The 22399-nt window shown below is 40.9% G+C and overlaps 2 protein-coding genes across 2 annotated transcripts; one reads left to right on the top strand and one right to left on the bottom strand.

Annotated features, from left to right (window-relative positions):
- Positions 1–357: 357 nt before the first annotated feature.
- spag1a (sperm associated antigen 1a) lies at positions 358–6328 on the top strand. The gene is made up of 8 exons (XM_088404670.1): positions 358–688; positions 1451–1550; positions 1638–1790; positions 1882–2039; positions 2415–2556; positions 4304–4430; positions 4652–4784; positions 5766–6328. Exons 1-7 carry the CDS (start codon positions 385–387, stop codon positions 4778–4780), a joined length of 1113 nt encoding a protein of 370 aa, XP_088260796.1. The 5' UTR covers positions 358–384; the 3' UTR covers positions 4781–4784; positions 5766–6328.
- On the bottom strand, positions 6327–22193 carry LOC148406553 (E3 ubiquitin-protein ligase RNF19A-like). The gene is made up of 10 exons (XM_088404667.1): positions 22054–22193; positions 15423–16155; positions 12388–12596; positions 12024–12168; positions 11551–11713; positions 11356–11470; positions 11114–11272; positions 9757–9976; positions 8736–8879; positions 6327–7771 (listed from the first exon to the last, which is right to left on the bottom strand). The coding sequence occupies exons 2-10, from the start codon at positions 16016–16018 to the stop codon at positions 7216–7218; spliced, it is 2307 nt and encodes a 768-aa protein (XP_088260793.1). The 5' UTR covers positions 16019–16155; positions 22054–22193; the 3' UTR covers positions 6327–7215.
- Positions 22194–22399: the final 206 nt, after the last annotated feature.

A 22399-nucleotide genomic window follows, 5' to 3' on the forward strand; every position in this document is an offset into this window, starting at 1 on the left:
ATTTAAAAACAACACAATGACCTCAATATTTTGTGTTATTTTTTTTTCCCAACATGCAGGCAATATTACGAGTAAAGTTGTTTTTACTCCCTTTAATCCTGCATAAAGACGTGAATGGCTTCCTCATTCATTTTAAAATGTATTTTGTGCAGAAATTATTGACTTGGCACAGTGTTTTTAAATGTTATATATATTTTAAAAAATGTTTTAATGAGTAGGAACCCCTTGCATGCAACCCTGAACAACAATCGCCCCTCCCCCACATAATGGTGCGTCATTCGGGGGGTGTATCCAAATGGAAACCTCCCATCCTGAGGAAGCTGCTGCGGCTTTGAGAGCTCAGGAAGAGAAAGCGGAAGGACGCACTGCAGAGGCGGTGCAGCCATGGGGAACGCACAGGAGAAGCCCCCCGGCAGCGGGGGAGGGGGATCCTTACCAAACCGGACCACCACAACAGCAGATAGGGGCACAGAAAACGGGAGCGGATCCGAGGGGGTATCCAACGGGAACGCTGAGGGGATCCCCGGGTGCCTCACAGGGGATGAAAGTTATCTGGATGCTCCAGCTGGGGGTCTCCCTCCCCACCTGGCCCGCATCAAGAATGAAGGCAACTACCTTTTCAAGCATGGGCAGTTTGGAGATGCTTTGGACAAGTACAGCCAGGCCATTGAAGGATGTGCTGAAGCAGGTCAGATGACTCTCCCAATTTGTGTTTGATTTTTCCTCAAGACCTTTAAGTTAAGGCATTCACTGCCACCCCGGTGAAAATTGATCTTGGACGTCTAATTCCGTCAATGGCAATGAATGTGTTAAACTTTCTATTGCAAAATGGCAGATGAAGTCAGGTTTTGTTGCAAGAAATGCATTTTTAGATTTCAATAAACATTTACTGACATTCACTTTCAGTCCAATAAAAATGCAAATTGGACGTCAAACACCGTCAATGGCAGTTTATGTGTTAAATCTTCTTCGGCAAAATGGCAGATGAAGTCAGTTTTTGCTGCAAGTTATGCATTTTTAGTTTTTAATAAATGCCAGCGATATTTAGTGACAAGAATGAGGGGAATGAGTTATGTTAAATTCACTGAAGATGCTAAATTATACAATAACAAAATGTTCTAAATTACGTTTATAAGATCTATCATGTGTGTTAAAAATTGTTCTTATGTTCAAAGAAGGCAAGCTATATTTTTACAACAATACCCAGTTATGTTTGCGGTACATTAAGGACATTTGTTATTAGAACTGTAATGTTACAAAACTATCCACAACATCCACCGATGTTAGTTTCATGAACTCATTCACTGCCATTTTTCGGCTGTAGACGTCAAAGATCTATTTTACAAACTCGTCTATTTTATTTACAGAAATCTGAATGCTAGGTTCACTGAACACGTTTAGCACAACCAGAGCATTCACAAAAACACCAAACGGATGTTCTATCTTGCAGGCTTTAGCGACCCGGAGGACTTGTGCATTCTCTACTCCAACCGGGCCGCTTGCTACCTAAAGGACGGCAACTGCACCGACTGCATCGAGGACTGCACCAAGTGTGTGTTTGTGTGTGCGGGTGGGAGGGAGGGCGATTTGGAGTGGGTTGGTGAAAAATGACCCACAAATGTGTGTCATCTTCTCAGGGCTCTGCAGCTGCAGCCGTTCTACCTGAAGGCGCTCCTGCGCAGAGCCATGGCCTACGAGTCACTGGAGCGCTACCGCAAGGCCTACGTAGATTACAAAACCGTCCTGCAGATGGACACCGGCGTGCAGGCGGCACACGACAGCGTGCACAGGTCAGCGAAAGCGACAGACACACAAGTCCTGAGATGATAAGTCATCAAATGAAAGCCGACTTCTTTTTGGAATGTTTTTGTGTGCGTTTAGGATCACCAGGTTGCTGATCGAGCAGGACGGACCCGAGTGGCGGGAGAAGCTCCCGGAGATTCCCGTCGTGCCGCTGGCGGTGCAGCGGGAACATCGCGAGAAACCCGCTAGCGTCCAGCAGGCCCAAGCGAGGGCGGCCCAGGCTTTGCGGGAGGAAGGTTGCGCTTTTTATGCCCTTTGTGTTTGTGCGTTAAAACATTCAGATGGTGTGTAAAATCCAGAGCATCAATAATGCAGAAGGAATGGAGTCACATAGTATTGCTGTAATGGAACAATCCAGGTCAGGTTTCTTCCTGCAGTGTTTCTGTCACATGACTCGGCTCCTCTGTGAGCAATCAACCATTTGATGATGATTAATATTATTACTACTACTACTACAACACAAACAGAAAACCAATTGAAAAGGTTTAGGTTTTTGAAATCCACTAAATTGTTGCGAGAGAAAATTACAACTGGCAAAGTTTTTTGGTTACAAGTGGATTTTCAGTCACTGAATCTGCAAGGCACATCATTCTTTTTTTTCTTTTTTCCAGCTAGGCGAAAAGAGTCTCGCTTCAGTGTTTTGAAACATGAAGGCAACGAGCTGGTGAAGAAATGTCATTTTCAGGAGGCACTGCACAAGTACAGCCAATGCATCGCCCTAAAATCGGATGAATGTGCTCTCTACACTAACAGGTACAAACTACAAAAAAAAACAATGTTTTGTAAAGTAGATATTAAATATAAATTGGATTTTAGATACCACTTTTTTCAGACCGATACCTGTATGAGCATTAAATCTTGAGTAGTCACTTTTACCACAGTGATACCCAGTCACAGTACAAATACCACAAATATTTTGAATTGATAAAATTTCCAGGAAAAAAATGTTTATTTGTTTTTTTAAAGACAGACATATATAAATTGCTCAAAACTGTCAGTTTCCAGTTCTTCTCATTTCTAATTTATAGTTCAAGATCATATAACGACCACATTGGCATCAGCTGCCATCACACGTACAGGCAATAGCTTAAATCAATTTGTTCTTTTTTTTTTAAATCAACTAGAAAATTTACTAAATTGTAATATATATATATACTTTATAGTAGTTAATAATTACTTAAAAGTGTCTTCGAAACAAGTTATGCATAAACTCTAAATTGCAATTTTTTTCACAACCTATGAATTAAGTTTTAGGTTTGAACTGATTTTGAATCAAGCCTTCCTTATTGATTTTATTACTTTGATTTAACTAGATTAAAATTGCAACTATCCAGACTGACTGAAAAAAAGAAGAGATTTTCTTTTTGGACCATATTGCCCTGCCAAACTAATACTTTGAACCAGGTTGGTATAGGTACTCGCCCGTCCTAAAAACAAATGAAATTGGATTTACATTTGCCAAATCTGAAATGATACAAGTTAAAAAAAACAATAAACTAGATTCAGGAACATGAAAAGAAAAACAAATAGTGCAAAAAAATATATATATATATAAATCCAGAACATCAAAAACTTGTATTAGTGGTCCTCAACCTTTTTTTAGTGATGTACTCCTTGTTAAATATCTTTTCAGCCAAGTACCAGTGCAAAGCATGTTGGGGAAAAAAAAAGAAGAAGAAAACGAAAACAGACTTAAAACATACTATCAGTGTCTAATTCAATAAACTTCAGACCCTTTCAACCTCAATTTGTATTGGTCTGCAAAAAAAAACAAAAAAACAAAACCTAAAGTGTCATCTTTTGGACCATACAAGAAATCTGTTATCAAAAAGAAAATAACATAATTATTAATAAATATAACTAAAAATAATCAATATAAAGTGTATAAATAAATATTTGTCCACAAAAATATTAAACATAAAGTGTCCTGATTTGGGGTTACAGTAGAGATCTGTGCACAAAAAATTAACTTAATTATTAATACATATTTGTCCCCCCCAAAATAATCAACATTGTCAGACCTGTTCTCAAAAAGGAATAATTTTAAATAAATATTTGTCCACAGAAAAATACTCAACTTAAAGTGTCCTCTTTAGGGATCATAGGAGAGATGTGTTCACAAAAATAAATCACTAGCTTGACTGGTGACGAGAAATGGAGGAGAATCTGGCTTTTTGCAATAATGAAATTAAATAACCTACTGAAAATAAAATGTGTTTCATGATCTTATATTTTCCTGAAACAATTAATTCAATAATTCTATTTAAAGGATTTTTGCATGTTTATTTGCTTGTTTGTTTGTTTTATTTGAAATCCTTGCTGTTACTCAAAGTACTCGAAGAAACTCGAAAGTTTCTTCGAGTACTGTACCCCCATTTGAGAAGCAGGGACATATATAATAGATATTAACATAAATATTATATCAAAAAATGTAACATACTTGACCAGAAATGAAAACATGAATAACACAATTTAAAAAACATCCATACATTTTCCTCAGAGCCATCTGCCTGCTGAAGCTGGGTCGCTTCCAGGAGGCCAAGCAGGACTGCGACTCTGCGCTCCTTCTGGAGCCAGCAAATATGAAAGCCTTCTACCGACGAGCGCTGGCCCACAAGGGTCTGCAGGTACTTCCCGCCTTACGTCGACATAAAATGCCTACATAAGTGGCTTTGTGAATGCAGAATTCAAGCCAAGAATCCAATCATGAACCAACGTTGCATAAAAACCTGTATGACTAATTATCTAAAAAGGCCAAAAATACTCAGTTAGCATACTAGCCTAAAGTATATGTCGGGGTCCGCTGTACTGGGTCTCTGAAATTTTACCTGATCTCCACACTGCCCAGGACTACCTTTCTGCCAGCAGTGACCTGCAGGAGGTGCTCCAGCTGGACCCCAATGTCAGGGAGGCCGAGCAGGAGCTATTGGAAGTCACCGCCCTGCTGAGACAGAGCCTCATCGCGGCGCACACGTAGAGCGGTACGACAAAAGTTTAACCCCTACCAAGGCTCATTTTATACACCAGATCACGGATTCCCAAACTGCCAACCTCCCGCAATCTACAAGCTCCTCTTTTGCAGTGACATAGCTAAACGAAGAGTAAAATGACTCAAGCAGGATAGACACATTTACCGGGCAGTAACTAATGAGCCAGAAGTGAAATAAAATACACAGAGAGAATGCGATGCCTGTCAATCCGCTCTATTAAAGTAAATCAGCCAAATGTTGTGAGAAGGCCAGTCATTACTTCAAAATAAACAAGTAATGTATGACCCAAACGACCTGAGCACGGTCGTGCTTATATGCCTCCCAGAGTGAGAAGCTCCCGATTGTAAACAACAATTTGTTCCTTTCGGGCATAGGGCGGGAATACAGTAGTTGCTGGTGCTTCTCTGTTCCTGTAACCAATTGGGTTTTAAGGCAATTGAGTGGTTGGCCCAATGTGCCCGAGGCCTGGTCTCCACAGACCAAAGTCCAGGTGGGCTCCACCTGGAAGCTAACAGCACCTGGGCCACATTGTAGGTATAGTTTCTGTCAGAGGGCCGTTGTGACTGATAGGTCAAATAAATTCTACACATTTCGAATTCAGAGGCCGCTTAAAGTGTTCAAAAGAGGTATTGGTATCAAAAATAAATGCGTAAAAGTTGAATGAAACATGCAAATTTGCTTTTTTAGCCAAAAATTGGAAGTCATAATTAACCATTTCATGGGCCACATAAAATGATGTGGCGGGCCGGATCTGGCCCCAGAGCCTTGAGTTTGACACCTGTGCACTAGATGCTAACCTTTGTTTACATTAAACGCTTCCTGTGTTATTCGATTATAATTCCCAGTAGATACCACGTCCTGATTTGTTGTTTTTGAAGTAAAAATTTAACAGGAATATTTTCGAATGTCTTGTTTTTATGTCAGATTTGTACTTTTTTAATCATAATCTAATGGCAAATTATCATTCTCCAGATGTGATGATGGGTCGCCATCTCTCCAGACAGGCTGTCAAGTGTGAAAATCTCATTGGCTGCCACGGCTGTGAACTTCAGAGAGCAAAGTCTTGTCAACACATGGAGTGGAAACTCGAGTGATTTGAATGTGCCTTACTGAGATTTATATCACCATTGTTATAAATGTAATACGCCAAGTTTGACTGCAATTGAGTTTTGAGGAACTCGTGTAGCCTGGAATTTCAGAAGTGGAATTGTTGATTTTTCTTCCCCTTTAATTTTGTTTGTGTGGCATTCATACAGAATGGTAACAGCAAAGAGGAAAGGTGTGGGTGAAATGGAACTTCCTGAATTTTTTTTTTCTTCTTTGCAATCAGAACACAACGGTTTAACAATGAATGAAGCTGATGAATGACTTTTTGTGATTTCCAACCAGAATGGTATCATGTTCCACTTTGGAGGTGCATGTTTGTGATTCTATTGTATATAGAATTTTATTATGCAACAAAAAGCTGTCAGTATTGACATTGAACAATGTGCAGTGAGCAGCACAACTGTACAAATAAAAAAAATACACCGCTTGATTTGAGAAATTTTATTGTTTAAAGATATGCATTTGGATGCACATTACAAAGCCAATAATTAGTAAATAAATGATTCCCCCCAGAAAAGGGAAAAAAGATATACTGTAAAATAAACATATCACTCCTGTTAGCATTCAGAGATTTAAAGTGTTTTGACAACATTGATAAAGGAAAAAACCTTGGAAGTCTTCCCCAAAAGGCACTGAGGGCCGCACACCACATTTGCGATCATTTGTGAGGAGAAAAGGGATAAAATAGGGGGGGAAATTACTAAAATAAGAACAAAGAATTAAATGCAAATCATTCAAAGGAAAATCCAACTTAAAATTACTTAAAGAAGCTTGTGTTGCTACACAGCATGATTAAAATCTGAACTTTGGCGAAATGAGAGGCTCTCTCTTCATGACAGGTGATTATTTTTTTTGTTTGTTTTGTTTTGCATAGCTTTTGTGTGGAGTTTGTCGAGAATGTCATTTTTTCCATTCTACCGAATTTATGTAAACGACTCGAAAAAACACAAACCGTCGGACCCGACACAGGGCTGCGACATAAAAGGAAAAACAACTTTCCAAAATGGAAAATAAGCGACAATAAAGCACTTAAATGTTAAAAGAAAAATGTGTTGTCTTATAACTGTGCTACTAAGTGGTCCCTCTCTGTAAGAATGGGTGGCACAGTGGTGGATATTTTGTCATCTATTTTTATCTCCACCTTTTCTTTAAAAGAGCGAGCACATTACTTGCACGCGTACATTCAAGTTGACCTTCGGATAAACCATTTTGACTCCTCCCACCTTTTACCATCAATGCTGACATTACGCATCCTTTTCTTTTCATAACAAGACTTAAGACAGATGGTTTGTGAGGAGCATGTTTTTTTTTTTTTTTAGATGTCTGTTGTGATGCAGTCACGAGTGTCGGCAGGGGTGGCATCTTCGGCGATATACAGAACCTCGCTGGGCGACGATGTGAGGCGGAGGCCGAAAGCGCCGGCGTGACTCCGCTGCGCCGGGAGCTGTTCCAGGCGGTCGTGCTCCACCTCAGGCAACGGCGTGACGGCCGGCGCCTCGCCCGGCTCGCCCGCCCTGGGCGCTTCCGTCTCGCTGAGCTCCGCCGAAAGACGGCTGCAGTGCGAGTCGGCCACCGACGGCAAGCTGCCGCTTAGCGAGGGAGAGTCCAACTCGGATGAGATGGTGCTACGGCGCTCGGCGTCGCCGTGCGTGTGGTTGACTTTGGACTCGGCTTTTCCTCCGCCGCGTTTCCACAGTTTCCCTTTGTTCTTCTTGCCCCCTGCCAAAAAGGAGGAGGGCGCCTCTTTGGGGTGGGCGCCGCCCGTCCCTCTGCTGCTGCAGCTGGCTTCATCCAGGCTGCTGCTGGCGCTGCAGTGCCGCACCTTCTCCTCTTTGGACTCCACGTCTATTTGCACCTCCAGACTGTTGTCTCTGCACAACACACATTTAATTCTTATAAATTTTTAATGTGCAACAATTTTTTTTCACTTAAGTGTAACCCTTGTGCAGTATTTTTCCAAATGTTTTGATCTTTACATCAAAAAGAAAGCATTTAAACAAGACCCTAGGGAGCTGAAATTTCACCCAGATGGTGCCGTGTCAAACTTCCAACATGGCACGACCGGAGGTGTGCCATCCCTTGGCTAAAATACTGCCGAAATGATATGGAAGAAAATTACCCAAAAATGATCAAAATACTGCTCAAGGGTGAAGCTGTGCTTAGAAGCACACTAATTTCCTGTCTGAAAACATTAAAATTAGACAAAAAAAACCTAATGTGTTTAACAAGCCTCAAGTGAAGATGATTTGGTTATGCTGACTACAGAATCCAGTAATTCATCTATTATGGGTTCATGAATGTTTTAGAATCAAGCTACATGAAGGTGACACGTTCAGAAGTACTCCAGATTAAGTGCTTTGCTGCCCTCTTGTGGGAAGATAATATTTTTGCCAAAGCGTTTAGAAAGCATTTCTCCCCACACTGCATTTTTTAGATTTGGATTCATTTTATATGCAAATCGTTGGGCATGATGAATAATTTACATTTTACGACTGCAAGTTCGTTAGTTTGGGGACGGGAAAACAATTCCTATTGTAAACATAGGGATGAGGAAATTTTTACTTCTGTACAATATTTTTGCCTGATCTAATTGCTCTTGCTCGCTAAATGTTTTAATTGTGTATTATTTTGAAGTGTGTTGAGAACCTGAGTTTGATTAAGAACCTTAAGAAGTGTCAATATGTTTTGTATATGTTATGCTCATGGTGTATTTATATAGAGTATTTTTACATTGCAGATTTCACTTATTGCGATGGGTGTCTGGATCGTAACCCCCATAATGGTGGAATTTACTGTATTACAGCATGATAACTGATGACACTTTGTCCTGCTGACCTTTCCAGAGGCATGTAGGCACTGAGGATGGAGCCAGCCATGGCTTTGGTGCTGGCATTGTCGCTCATGGTGCCAAGGCTGACCGTGGCTGACTCGCCGCTCAGACTGCAACGCTCCTTCTGGACGTCTGCCTGAACTTCCATCCTGGACAACACACATTGGTTATGGTGTAAATGACCTTGTTATTATTATTATTATTTTATTTTTGCGAACGTAGTCCATAGCGCCATAATTTTGCTGGTGCTTTTATTTTGAAAGCTCAAGGAAAAATAAATGTCGCAAATCGTCAGCTTCTGACGTGACTGACAGACGTATTTTCAGCAGTAGCGCCAACTTTGTGCTCAGAAGAAAGTGCGCCACAATAACAATCCATCTGAAACTAAAGTTTTTAAATTAAACCACAAAACGATTGTTTAGCATCTGGTGGAGTCGGGAATAAGGTTCGTAATATGTTAGACGTTGTGTCATATTTCTCCGTGTTTATCACTTAGTAAAACTGCAGTTTTACGCCGCTAGATTGCGCTAAAGCACTTTGACTACCAATGCTATAGAATAAGGATCTGTATTGTTAGCTAACAAATGGGTATTTTCTATGTTTATTTTATTTATGGTATACGCAAAGGCAAAGTGAAATAAATATCAACTGCAAGTTGTAAGTTAGTACTAAAGAAAAAAATGTGTGAAGACTATAAAAGATAATCCAGTTTAACGTCGTTCATTTGTACTTGTATATGCCTGAATGTCTTTATACGGATGTAGACAACATACCGTTGAATTATTGTGCTTTTGCATTTAGCGTATTCCGATATTAGCTCTTACGTGTGTTCACACAAGGATGGTTTAATAGAATTTGTGAACTATCCGTTGGAAACACCACCCTCATTTCAACCTAGGATGCTACATAAGGTATTACAGGAAGAATACAGTCAGTATATTTTGTCCAATTCCCTCCGAAATAGGATAAGGTTGTTAGGTTCATTTGTAAAGACTCTGGGCTACCCATGATTTGCTCTCCCCCTACCTGTTGTAGCAGCTCCCTGAGAGGCTACCGGTGATGCTGGTGCCGGCCAGGGCAGTGGTGCTGGCGTTGTCGCTCATGTTGTCGCGCTGGGCCGAGCCGACGCCGCAGCGCTCGATGTTGCTGCCGCTCACGCTGAGGCTGAGGCCCGTTAGGCCGCCCACGCTGGCCCCGTCCCCGAGGCTGGCGTTGTTCAGCCTCGTCTCGGCCACCGACGTCGTGTCTAGACGAGCAAAATTGAATGAGCCGTTTGTAGGCATGGGCCAATAACCGAGTTGACAATTTACCATGGTGTTAAAAGAGAAATGGTTTCAATTACCTATACTGTTTGTAACTGATGAGCGATTTTCTTTTTTGCTTAAGCTAACAAAGGGGGCATTAAATCTAAGTATATGATTACCTGCTAGCATATGATTACCTCCTTGCAGAGTTGACTCAACAAGCCACCTTTTTGAAAATAATTAGTTGGCTGATCACTGTTTTTCTTTCTTCTTTGGTTTAACCCCTGAGGACTGAAGCTGCACGATGGAGAATATGACACATTTGCGTGTCAAAACCAATAAATATACTGAATTTTGATCATGTTACCTGATTCTGGGATAGGATTGGATGAAACTTTACCAATCTAAATCAAATCATGATGCATTTTAAAGCTCGCAAGATGGGTCTCAAAACGCGACTTCAAAAAAGTGCTGGTTAAACATGTCAAACTTGCTAGTCACACAAAGTTGCTATAAGTATCATTTTAAGGGTTGGAGGTGATACCATTCCAAGTTTTTTCGAAAATTAACCACATCCTCATTTTAGAGAATTATTTTCAGTCTAGTGTGCCTCACAATAGAGTTGCAGTGCAGTTCGGTGATGTGCTATTCCTAGGACTTGCAGAGTTGACTCAACAAGGAGCCTCTGAAAATAGTTGAATGGCAACCCCTGCTTTTTTTTTTTTTTTTTAACCTTGGCATGCATGGATGGAGTATAAGGAGGAGGTATTTGTCTAAAAATTAACTGACCAATGACAGGACATTGTGACTTTCTAAGAACAATTAAAAAACAAGAAGAATGTTAATTTATTTAGTCATTTATTATTTTATATTTACTAAAACGGTACACATTTCTTAATGTACCAAATATTCTACACATATATATATATAATATATATTTTTTTTTAATTCATTAGATTTGGGGGGGGGGATTTTTAATACTGTGATAATGTGACACCATGATAAGTTTTCATACTGTCAGAATCTGATATTAGCCCATGCCCAGTCATTGGCAAATCTCTCGATACTTCATGTAGTAAGTACGTGCGTGCTTACGTACGTGCTTATGTTTTAGCAACACAGTTCTGCAGGTAACTTACCTGTTGCCGCTGCGCCACCGGCCATGTTTTCGTTCTCATCGTCAAACTCAATACGCACGCCTTTGCCGTTGCCTGCTGACACACCGCAGCCACCACTCCGGCAAAGTGAGATGGGCACCACACCGTAAACATATGCCAGCATGATTGGCACGCCGATGCCTGGAAATGCATTATTGATATTAGCAAGGGATTGATCCTTGTTTGGGGAGTGGTAAGCAAAGGAATTCATTTTTGTTTCTTACCAACAGTCACAGCTGCCACTGCGGGTGATACGATAACTGATAGCGTCACGCCACCCGCAATTACTAAGTTCCTTTTGTGCTTGGAGACATCTTTGCCCTCGTAGCGATTATGGATCTGATTTGGGAGAAAAGAAAAATTCAAGGACTTGTTGTTTGTTTTCTTTTCCCCCCAGAAAATGTCAGCAGAGGCCTTACCTTCCTGCCCACGTAAACTGGGATGCCGATGATCATCGCGGGGAAGGCGATGCCCGCGATAAGGGCAATGCCCACAGGCGCACCCACTAAAGTGCCCAGCTGCCAGAGGATTTTCTTCTTTCTGCTCCATGGCTTCTTACCCCAGAAGGTACAACCGGATGGACTGAGGGTGTTGCAACATAAAATGAAATGCATTTATTTATTGTTAGGGGTATGTTTATTTACAAACGATAAGAAACTGAAGACACATTTTTTTGTTCCTCTAGATGGAGTCTTTAAAAATTATTAAAATATAGAGGAAATGGAATACAATTTGATTGCATTACCCTTTATTTACCCTTTATCTTTAAGTGGTTCCTGAGGCTTCATTTTCCCATCGCTTATACTTCCAGTTAAAACTATTAATATACACAAAGCTCAGTCCTTGCATTTTTAGCAGGACAGAGCCAGCGGGGAGGTTTTAAGCTGCTTACCTGAGATAGTGCAGGTCAGAGATCTCCTTCATGCAGAGCCAGCAGAACTCACAGCCGCAGACGGCGCAGGTCATGTGATTGCAGCTGCCGTCGTTCATCTTGATGATGCAGGCGGCGCAGCGCGGGCACGGCTTGATGTCGTCGCCTGGGAGATGCCAAGAGGCAGGGTCAGCACATAGATACCAGCTGCTTTACTGTGTGTATCTTATGGAAAATTGAGTTGTAGACTGTATGGATTTAAAAGTTATTTCTGAAAATGTACATGGGATTGTAAAGAATGACACCTGAGGACTGATTTAAAATATTAAAAAAAAAAAAAAGGGTAAATTACGTCTCCTTTAATGCAAATGTGATATTTCATTACCTGCAGCTCCGCTCTCCTGGCTATAACTAAGCGACGAGGACCGGAAACTGCGCAGGCGGAGGTGCTGCGCCCGCTGCTGCCGTGCCGTGTCACATGTCTGGTTGGGATGCCACAGCTGCTTGCAGTGGTAGCAGAATTCCGTGCCGCAGCCCTCGCGGCCACACGTGATCTTCGGGCAGCTGGCGCAGCCAAACGCGATGACTGCGTACCTAGGTGAGTTAAAAAAAAAAAAACTTGAGTAAAACTTCCTTACTGAGATGACAATGAGGATGCAGTTTAAAAGAACAACACTAGAGGGCAGCTGGACATTTTTCACAGAAAATGCCAGATGGTGGTCTGGAGAAAAAAAGACATTTTTAACCAGCAACGTTTTCTAACACATATCACATTTTTCTACACAGTTACAACTTTCTTGGAAACAAAACAACAAAAAAGCAGCATATTTATTCCAAGAAAAAAGGTTTTTCTCTTCTTTTTTTTTTTAAATGGATTTCTTTTCTACCCCTAACAAAATGTATAGTTTTTACTCCATAATATGTCTCATTAAGTCACTTTATGACCCTTTAAAAAAAGGTAACATTATGATCATAAAAATGAAATCAAAATAATTTAATAGCATTTATTATTTGAATGGACTATTTTTTCTGTTAAGAGGATGTTCAGTTGCTGTTCAACTTGACCTTATTAAAAAATGCAGTTTTATTCTAAAAATATTTCTTGAAATTCCTTAAATGGCTACTTTGTTCTTGGAAAACTCACTGCAAGTAAGAAAGTAAAAGTTTTTTTTCAGTCTGAATGTAAAATCAATTTGATCTTGAATGTTACATGCAAAATGAATGGGAATTTTATGGGTGTAAGATGTTCAAAAGTTGGATAAGTGAACTTTTGGAATGCGGTAAAACTGAATTGACGAACGGAGTGTGATGATTCTGTGTGTGTGTGTGTGTGTGTGTGTGTGTATGTATTATCAACAACTAATTCACTTCTTAATATGATTTTATACATACATATATACAGTATATATATAAAATCGTAATAAGGAGTGAATGAGTTAATAATAATAATTATAATAACAATAATGATAAAGGTATAATCACATATTACTCTTTTCTTGGAAAAATGGCATTTTCTGGTTTATGAAAATCATTCAGGCACAATTATGCAGCTCAGCACTATTAGGATACTGTAATTGTTCTCATAAAAGTGATGAATCTTCTCCCTTAAAATTCTTGCCTCACTGCCACAAAGTTAAACAGAATTAAAACTGGTATATTATATTAACATTTTCGGAATTACTTATGACATCATACTGCCAAGTATGGTGATCGTGGAGACAGCCACACAGCGTCTCTCTGTTTGCCAGCACATAAAAAGCATAAAGGCTCAGTGTGAAGAGTCAACATGGGAATTTGCAGGCAGCTTCAGACATGTAGCTAGTCTGACGCTTTTCCGAATACACATTAAATGGCTGTTTTGGGTTGTCACGATAACAAAAAGCAGAGAAGTAGCTTGATGGCACCCCGTCAAAGAAGCATACTTGCGAACCGCTGGACTTTGGACAAAAAGGCAAGGGCTCATCAACCAGTCAAGGCTGAGCTAATGACGACAGCGGGGAACGTCAAGTCGACAAAGCGGGTGAGCTCATGACAACGGTGCGGGACGTGATGGCACCCTGCGGTCAATCCTACGCCGGGCTAAATTCCAAATTCAACAAGTCCGTCTCCCCTGGGAGCAAACTGTGGACTCTGTGCCCCATGCAAACACGAGAACCTGGCCAGACCTTCGAGCACACGTTCATGTGGAAGATGTTGGAAGAACAAACATCCGCCATTTGAGCTTGCCGTGACCATGCAGCAAAGAACACGTACTGCACAGCTTGAATATTGGAATAGATTTCTTTCATATGTGTGATTCCTCGAACGATAAGTGCCCCGTTACTCACCCATTAGTGAGAAGGTATTTGCTCAAAACAGACTATTTCTATTTATGTGTTACAAGTATCAGCAGGGAAATTACAAAGGCCTGATGTTGTGTCTTCAAGTAGATGCTAAAATGGTCTGTCTGTTTTGGGCATAAATAAACTAACATCCTGGAACCATAAAAATTAGATATTTTAAAAAAGGAATATTACTAAAATGAAGAGGATTATGTAAAAGTTATGATGTCTCCATCTGATTCAATTTAGAGTTCGCCGGTTAGAGAACACTGAAAGGTATTCCATTTTACTCGTTTCTTAATTGAAATCTTTTGGAATATACACACAATCGTAAACTTGGTGGAACACAGATGTTGCACACCTTCGGTTAATTATGGCAGAATTAACTTGAGCTGCATTGCAAGAAGACAGATAAACAACAGTAGGCCAAGTACACAGCAACATTTAATTCATTAGTTAACGTTTAACTGTATAAAATGCCAAAAAAAGTGTTTGGAAGAACACAGCAGACATTTAATGTCAGTCACCCACGGGCGGAACTATTGTTATGAATACTGAGTTCCCATGGGGACCGATTTGATAAGAGGAACTCGTGTCTATGCGGTGTTTTTCTTTTTATGTCAATAAAACACCAGTATTAGCTCCTTCATTCACTCTGCAACCCTTGTAAGGATAAGCGGTCAAGATGATGTTTTGCAGCCGGTGACATTGAACGACATAATAAAGGGGGCGTGGCAGCCACACGACGAGAAACACGACCCACCAATGAAACGTTTTACTTCCTGGTTAGAATGTCAGTACCACAAACCTCTTATTTAATATGAAATTCAATCGCCAATCTGCCAAATGGAATTTATGTGCATATATTTAACTGTGGAAAGTGTAAAAATATCATGATCTCGGTTCAAGGCCTGTAGACCTGTATCAGAGGTGTAACTGAGGTGGAATTCCACTACAAGAGTGTGAAGTTTAACACCTGACGCTCACAGCCCACGCTGCAACAGCTGTGTGGACATACTACTGTTACACCTCTGATGTGCCAATTTGTCAGGAAAAACAAGTGTAAAGAGGTCGAGGGGAATGTCAGTCAAAATCTTACCCGCAGTCAGGAGCTGGGCACCAGCGGCAGTCGGGCTCAGCCACAAGCCACCTGCGCAGCATGAACTCCTCGTACTTCTCCATGAGCGCTCGGTCAGCCAAGATCATGGCGATGTCATGCGGGTTGAATCGCTCCGAGCACTCGGGGCAGCAGATGTTGACGCGCGACTCCGAGATCTCGATGCGCAGGTACTGCCGCAAGCAGTCGGCGCACGAGCGGTGGTGGCACGTCATGATTTCGGGGAAGCGGTCACGCGTGTGCCGCAGCAGGCACAGCGGGCACTCCAGCATCTCCGAAGACCCCGCCACTGATGATGTCGACGCGGCCCCCTGAAGGGAGTGCGCTGACGTCCTGTCGGTCAAAGCTTCTGGCGGGACACTATCCACGCTTACGAGGCTGGGCGGCTCCAAAACCGCTCTGGATTTTCGCTTGGCCTCGCGGTCAGACCGCCGACGCCGGCCGAAGAGCGCCTGGAGGGAGAGGCGGCGCTTTTTGGGGGTCTTCCTGACGGAGGGCAGGCTGACGGAGGAGGCGGCAGAGTTGAGCTCGCGCTCCGAGCCGGTGCTCCCATGATGCTGCTGGTGCAGGGTGGTCATCACGTCCAGAGATCACCACATAGGGGGTGGGGTGCTGGTAATGGATGGGGGGGATGGGGGAGAAGGGATGTTAGGGAAGCTTGGGCCTCATGTAAACACAGACATGATGGATGGGAAGGGGTATGTCTTGGAAAAACCTGAGGAGAGACGGACAAAAAAAAAACGTCATGAGGCATTATAACCAAACATATATTACACAATAACCACTTAGGTACTAGGGCTGAAAAATTGATCAACTTTGTGTGTTTACCTAACATTGTCTTCTAATATATTCACAGTTTATTTGTCTTCCTCTTCCCCTTAAACTTAACCTTTAGGGCCAAAACATGTCTATTTACTATTTGTATGTGTGTGTGTGTGTGTGTGTGTGTGTGTGTATGTGGATAATGCAGGCTAAAGTGCTACATTCAGACAGCAGTTTGAAGTGACCCAATTCCGATTAGTTTTTACCCCTATGCGTCCTGTATCTGATCTTTTAATGACAGTTGGAACGGCATAGAGCCTTTTTTATTTAACTGCAGCCCAAGCCACTTGGGTAAGTGGTTCTGAAACTTTTTCATAATCGATCTTTTGTCATGCGACTTGAGTCCGAAAATGGCCAGGTCACTCTCATCCGAGCCGCACAGGACTAACAAGCGACAAACGTCATAATTTTTTGCTCAGAAAGGTGGATTTGGGGTCTGGTATGACAGCCATTTCAACATCACCGGGTACTCAATTTGACCATTCATAGACGTGTGATGTCACAGTGTGCACGAGTGACCATTTTGGGTCATTTATAGATTACGCACAGGTCACTTAGAAGGTCACATTTATTTGGTCATTTGAACATCCTCACAAAACAAAAAAAAAAAGAAAATCACAATATACTTAGGAATTGAGCATTAAGCCTATAACTAATTTGGCTAAATTTATGCTAGGCGGACTTTTGTCACTTTAGCATACCCTAAATCCCTCAATGTGGAATCATTTGAAGTTTAACCAATAATTCAAACAAACATTTGCGGTTCTCTCATGACACTTCTGCTGGAGCATCAGGTACGAAAGCCATCGAGAAGGAAGTTGAAATTAGATCAAATAATTCAGCGCCTTCAAACTAGCAGGAATGACACCAAGGAAGCTAACCAGCTGCTGCAAATTTTTTGTCATTTCATCTCAGTGATGCATCTATCAGTGGGGGAGTAGTTTTACTTTATTTTAGTATTGTTTGATAATGCTAAGACGGTAGGGCAACGTGCAATATAAAACGCATGGATGGTTGGAATTACCTTTCATATCATATGAACATGAACCTCACCAATAAATTGAATTTCTACTGCACATTAATCTGGTGTCAAACGTCGTTTATACATGACAGGTAATAATATTGCTAACATTATCACTTTTATGGACATTACTTCATTTAGAACAACCCAACAGATCTTAATACATTTAAAAAAAACACGAAATTAATGATTGTGTTGATTCTGTCACCTCAATGGTCTTGTATGGATTTGAAAGAAGTTACATACTTGTTTGCGTGAGTCATTAAGCAACAGAAAGAATGAATTGCAAAGTCATCTACATGGAAACAGTCATTGTTTAGTAAACAAACAGTGAAAACAATGTTTCAGCAGGGCAGTGACAAGAATAAGGTGTAACTTGGCTGGAAGATTGCCGCGAGAGTGAGAGGGATTTTCCATTTTTCCATTTGAGTATAGTCACTGTTTGAGAAAAAAAAAAGTGTTTTTTTTCCACATGCATACAGTCTAGTTTTGTGCCTCATGCATTATCAGTACACACATACACACACACATATTGGCCTGATGTCCTAGTTCCTGAAACCAGGCCCTTGGGGACAGGAAGTCCACTGCAAAGGCAAAAGCGGCTCCTAACCAATCGCTACTCATTGCGTCAGCTGACTATTACTCATGTCTGTAATGAAAACAATTTAAACGAGTGATTTGGCTACTGATTGTGGAAAGTTTTGGCTAGGAACCTGGGAAAACAGCTAAACAAAACCCGGGGTAGTAAAATGTTAACAGGCGACACTTAATATTGCCGAAACAAAAGGCAATGGAACAGTCTTGCTCTTCCCCCCTTTTTTTTGAAAACCCTCTTTTATTTAAAATACATGACAACCTTTGCTGTTATATGAATATTCTCACTTCTTCCTGGTACCTGCAACCAAAGCAAACAGAGGCGCAGTAACCCAAATACCAGCCCTGACTGTACTTTAACACTAAGCACACACAAGAGGCTGCGTCTAAGCCATATGTTTTCCTTTGAGCGTGATTACGCTGCCCGCGCACGTCATTTTACTCGTAAAATGTGTAATGACGTGAAATGAGGTCGTGAGCTCCTCGTGGATCAGACTATGTGAGTGAGACGCAAAGTGTATGGCAGGCCATTCTGCTAATTACAGTACTGTTTGCAGGCCAGCTGCCGCCAACAAAATTGTTTACTTTGTGCAACTGCTAACTTTTGTTGCCGGCTATTTTCTGATACTCTTTTACCTTCATATTTAAGGGGCGGCATTGAAGTATGTAGGATTGAATGTCTGGGATGCAAAGATTTGAATGAGTTAATTGAAATTGAACAGGAAGTCAGCCATTTCGCAGACCATGAAAGGTAAATAAAGGGTGAACTATTTAGTGTGCCGACAAGTCTAAGGCTACGTTCAGAAAGCCAGGCTTATTGCTCAATTTATTTTTATTTTTTTGTGAAATCCAATTTTTTCGGGGACATTGTTCACATTTCCAAATAAATATAACCTCTGTGTGACCTATAAACAGACCCAAACCGCCCAGCAAGCACATTGAGGACTAATGTTACCGTGCATAATGTTCATTATTACAGAAGCGTTGTAGTGGAAAGGCAAATTAAGTACACAGTTGTTTTGAAATGGCTGTCATACCGGAGCCAGAATATTTTCAATAAATTTAAATTTAACGAAGAAAGATGAGGGAAGCTGGGTAAGGTTTTTCGCCTTTTATGTCATTGTTGTTCTGGGTTTTGCAACCTGCTTTCGCCTTTTTGAACTCAGAATTGTGACGTTTGTCACCTGTTGTTCACACGCGGGCTGGATGATGTTCAGACTGAACTCGCACGACAGATGATCGATTCGATGCAGGTCCCCTAGGTCCCCCCAAAATTAGGAATTGGGTCATTTCAAACTGCTTTTTGAACGTATTTTAGTCATAGGGTTGCTATTTAACGTGTTTTTTTCTGGGGTCCACTTGCATTTTTTTAACAAACAGATCAAATGTATTATTTATAAATGTTGATAGTTTTATGAGTTAGCCTTAGGTTAAAACAAAAGCAAAAGAGTAGAATCCACGCTTCTTTTACCAGACTATCTTTAGTTCTACTTTCATACTGAGTGTACTAACTTAGTACAGATAATTCTTTGGCCAGCTCTGCTACATACTGTACATTCATATGTTCCAGGCACAGCCTGATGTTTTGCCAAATGCCAAAACTGTTTTCCAAAGCGATTCCGCTGTTTATGCGCGACGTCCTGGAAGCTCGACGAGGGTTCAGCCAGTTCCTAATCTCAACCAAACCTCAGTGGGGATGACGTAATCTTCCTCCCATTTTGCAAGATTTGGCTTCAAAGTAACCCCTCGCACAATGACAATCTGAGAATGGGGAGATTCAGAGTGGACATCACGTACGCTGGCGTCCGGTGACATTCCAGTCAAAGGGCAGACTTCCTGAGAGCGACAATGCGCAAGCCGCCAGTACTGCTCCGGAACTCGGCAGCAACTTTGCTTTTTATAACCGCGTTGTAGTACTGTAATAGCGTTAGCTTTCCCACGGATGAGAAAGTAGCAACCGGGCCTTCCCGCGCTGTCACTTCACACTGTTGGAAGAAAGCTATTGTTAGCCGGTGCGGTGCTGGTCGGGTGACGGCTGCGTGGCTATTTAGAGCTTGTTCGCCTGTCAGCCAAAATACAGTATGCCGAGCTAAACAGAGGCTGGATGATTAGGACAGTGAGACGCATGATACTTTTATTGACGATGAATCACAGCTCAACTTGCAAATATCCCATGATCAAACACAGAAAATAGGTGAGCTTTAGGTCATTATCTGAGAAAATAGATAAATAATGGGTGAATTTTGCAGAAGACATTTTTAACAACGCTTTTTGACTTGACGTCCCCTTTAAGGATTTTTACATGTGAAGTAGTTCTCACACATATTAATTGGACTCATGCGAATGATAATGTGACTTCTTTAAATGCCCGGCAGTTTCGTTTGCTTCAGGACAAGGCCGAGCAAGAATAAGGCAGTAAAAATGAAATGCCATGCCAAGACAAAAGGTCATCAAATGGCCATAAAAATGATAGCAACTTGTCTCTTTAGTTACTATCACTGTAGTTGTTTTTTTCTGGGGGTGATATTTCCCTTAAAAGTAAATAAACAAAAAACAAAACAAAAAAACAATGTAAATTATCATTTGACTCTTTCACTTGGAAGCAATTTAACACCATCTCTGTATGTGTGAAATAAAAGAAGCTTCATTCATAAGGGTGACCAATAAAAGTTTCAAAGTAAAGAAGGAAGGACTGTGCCCTGCAATTTACACCTTATCTTGACTTGGAAAACATTGCTTACAGCCCACCATAAAACATTGGTGGAAAGCCTTCATTTTCTTTTTTACTTGTGTTATGATAGAATGTAAATTAAAAATTCCAGTTTGAAAGTGATGGTGGGCGAGCGGGGACAAAAAAAAAAAATCAAGCATGTCATCCTGGCGCCTTAAAAATGTCTGTAGATGCTATTCGAACCAAAACATTATTTTAAACAGAAAATAGCATGCAACTATTTTTAAACACTAAGAATATAAAATGACTCCATTCCTGTGACAGCTGCCAATGACAAAGAAAACAATCTAATTGTTTGTAAGGACTTTATTTTTTTCCCCCAAATAAAGCACATGTGACGCTCAGTTTTAACGATCATCAACGCAATTTGCTTCCAGTTTGTCTTGTCCGTGACCGCATAAAGATGACGCACAATGTTGACGATCAAATGTCTAGAATGTAAACTATGACTAAAAACAAGGTTCCAGTTTTGCGAAAATAAGATCGGTTTCAATGGCCTGACTGTAGTTTTTAGCTTTTATTTTTAAATTGCAAACCGCAAATAATACGTACATTTCCTTGTATTTTACGCAAGTCAATTTCGTTGAAGCGTTGCAGTACCTGTCAGGGCGGTTTTTGACATTTAACGCAAACTTACACAAATTTGCGATAATTACGTGACGTTAATGTCATGAAAATAGGAAAATACATGAATGGCTCGTTGGGACATCCAAGTGTAAATTAAAAATGTCGTTGACCCAAAACGTTGATCCTCACTGAGACTTTTTATGAAACAATAATACAAATTATTCAATTACAAATCATTTCAACTCGAAAACTAACAAGCAGTTATTTTAGGCTATGAAAATAATGTTTTTTAACTGCTATTAAACGCTTGGCTACTGAAAAATAATGCTTTTGAACTGCTTTGAATAAACTGCGTTGATTGGTTGATCGTCTAACGCATTTGCTATGAAAATATGCACGCATGACCAAAATTACGAGTTTTGACGTTACATCACGCATAAAATGTTACTTTCTAACAGATCGTGATGATAAAAGGATGACGGCGCTAAAACAAGCCGTGCTAGTGGAAGAGGTTATTTTCGAAAAACAGACGAAAAAATGTGTAATATCCGCTAGCCACGGTTAGCTTTCCAGCCCTCCCATAGCTTATCCGCTAGCGCCCAACTTTAATACCCGTCCAAAAAGGAGTAGCCTCCGATCTAGTTTTAACATGTTTTTCGCTCACCTGACGGCGATCGGGTTCAATATTCCGCATTTTTAGTCCATATGGACCTCCAGGAAACTTTAAACGAAATAGATTAATCGTGCTTAACCTCAACAGGCGACAACTGTTTACATGCTAACCGACTAGCTTCGTCGTCGCCTCAAAACATGAAGTTGTCGCTTGTGCAGCGATCAGATAAGATCGTCAAGTTCCACGTCGTTTCGGGCAAACTTACCGGTGAGTTTTTCGGTGATTTTTTTTCTCTGGGAGCTGCCAATGCAGCTCCGTGTGTAGATCGTTTGTAGACGAGGAAAAAAAGTTGGCTTTACTGTGGACGACCGGGGTAGTGTACATCCCTGGGTGTGTGTGTGTGTGAGTGTTAGTGTGTGTCAAGTTGCAGTAATGGGAAACTAGAAAGAATTGGCATCCGGTTGAAAATGACACATTTCATAATAAAATGTCATTCTTCAGGTAAGCGTTGTCAAAAGTGTTTTTCTTTCTCTTTTTTCTGTTTGGTTTTAATAGAAAGCATTCTTCGTAAAATAAACAGACTTAAATCGAGCAAATTTGGGGTCTAAATA

This window comes from Hippichthys cyanospilos, chromosome 21 (assembly GCF_059441005.1).
Source record: "Hippichthys cyanospilos isolate Australia breed blue-spotted pipefish chromosome 21, RoL_Hcya_1.0, whole genome shotgun sequence".
NCBI lineage: Eukaryota > Metazoa > Chordata > Actinopteri > Syngnathiformes > Syngnathidae > Hippichthys > Hippichthys cyanospilos.

What these genes read in the sequence shown, in the direction of transcription:
- spag1a (XM_088404670.1), top strand. Translation starts at nt 385, where the DNA reads ATGGGGAACGCACAGGAGAAGCCCCCCGGCAGCGGGGGAGGGGGATCC. An exon ending in TGAAGGATGTGCTGAAGCAG is followed by an intron (nt 689 to 1,450) that starts GTCAGATGACTC and finishes TCTATCTTGCAG; the next exon opens with GCTTTAGCGACCCGGAGGAC. An exon ending in TGCATCGAGGACTGCACCAA is followed by an intron (nt 1,551 to 1,637) that starts GTGTGTGTTTGT and finishes TCATCTTCTCAG; the next exon opens with GGCTCTGCAGCTGCAGCCGT.
- LOC148406553 (XM_088404667.1), bottom strand. Translation starts at nt 16,018, where the DNA reads ATGACCACCCTGCACCAGCAGCATCATGGGAGCACCGGCTCGGAGCGC. An exon ending in TGCCCAGCTCCTGACTGCGG is followed by an intron (nt 12,597 to 15,422) that starts GTAAGATTTTGA and finishes TAACTCACCTAG; the next exon opens with GTACGCAGTCATCGCGTTTG. An exon ending in TCAGGGAGCTGCTACAACAG is followed by an intron (nt 8,880 to 9,756) that starts GTAGGGGGAGAG and finishes TGTGTTGTCCAG; the next exon opens with GATGGAAGTTCAGGCAGACG.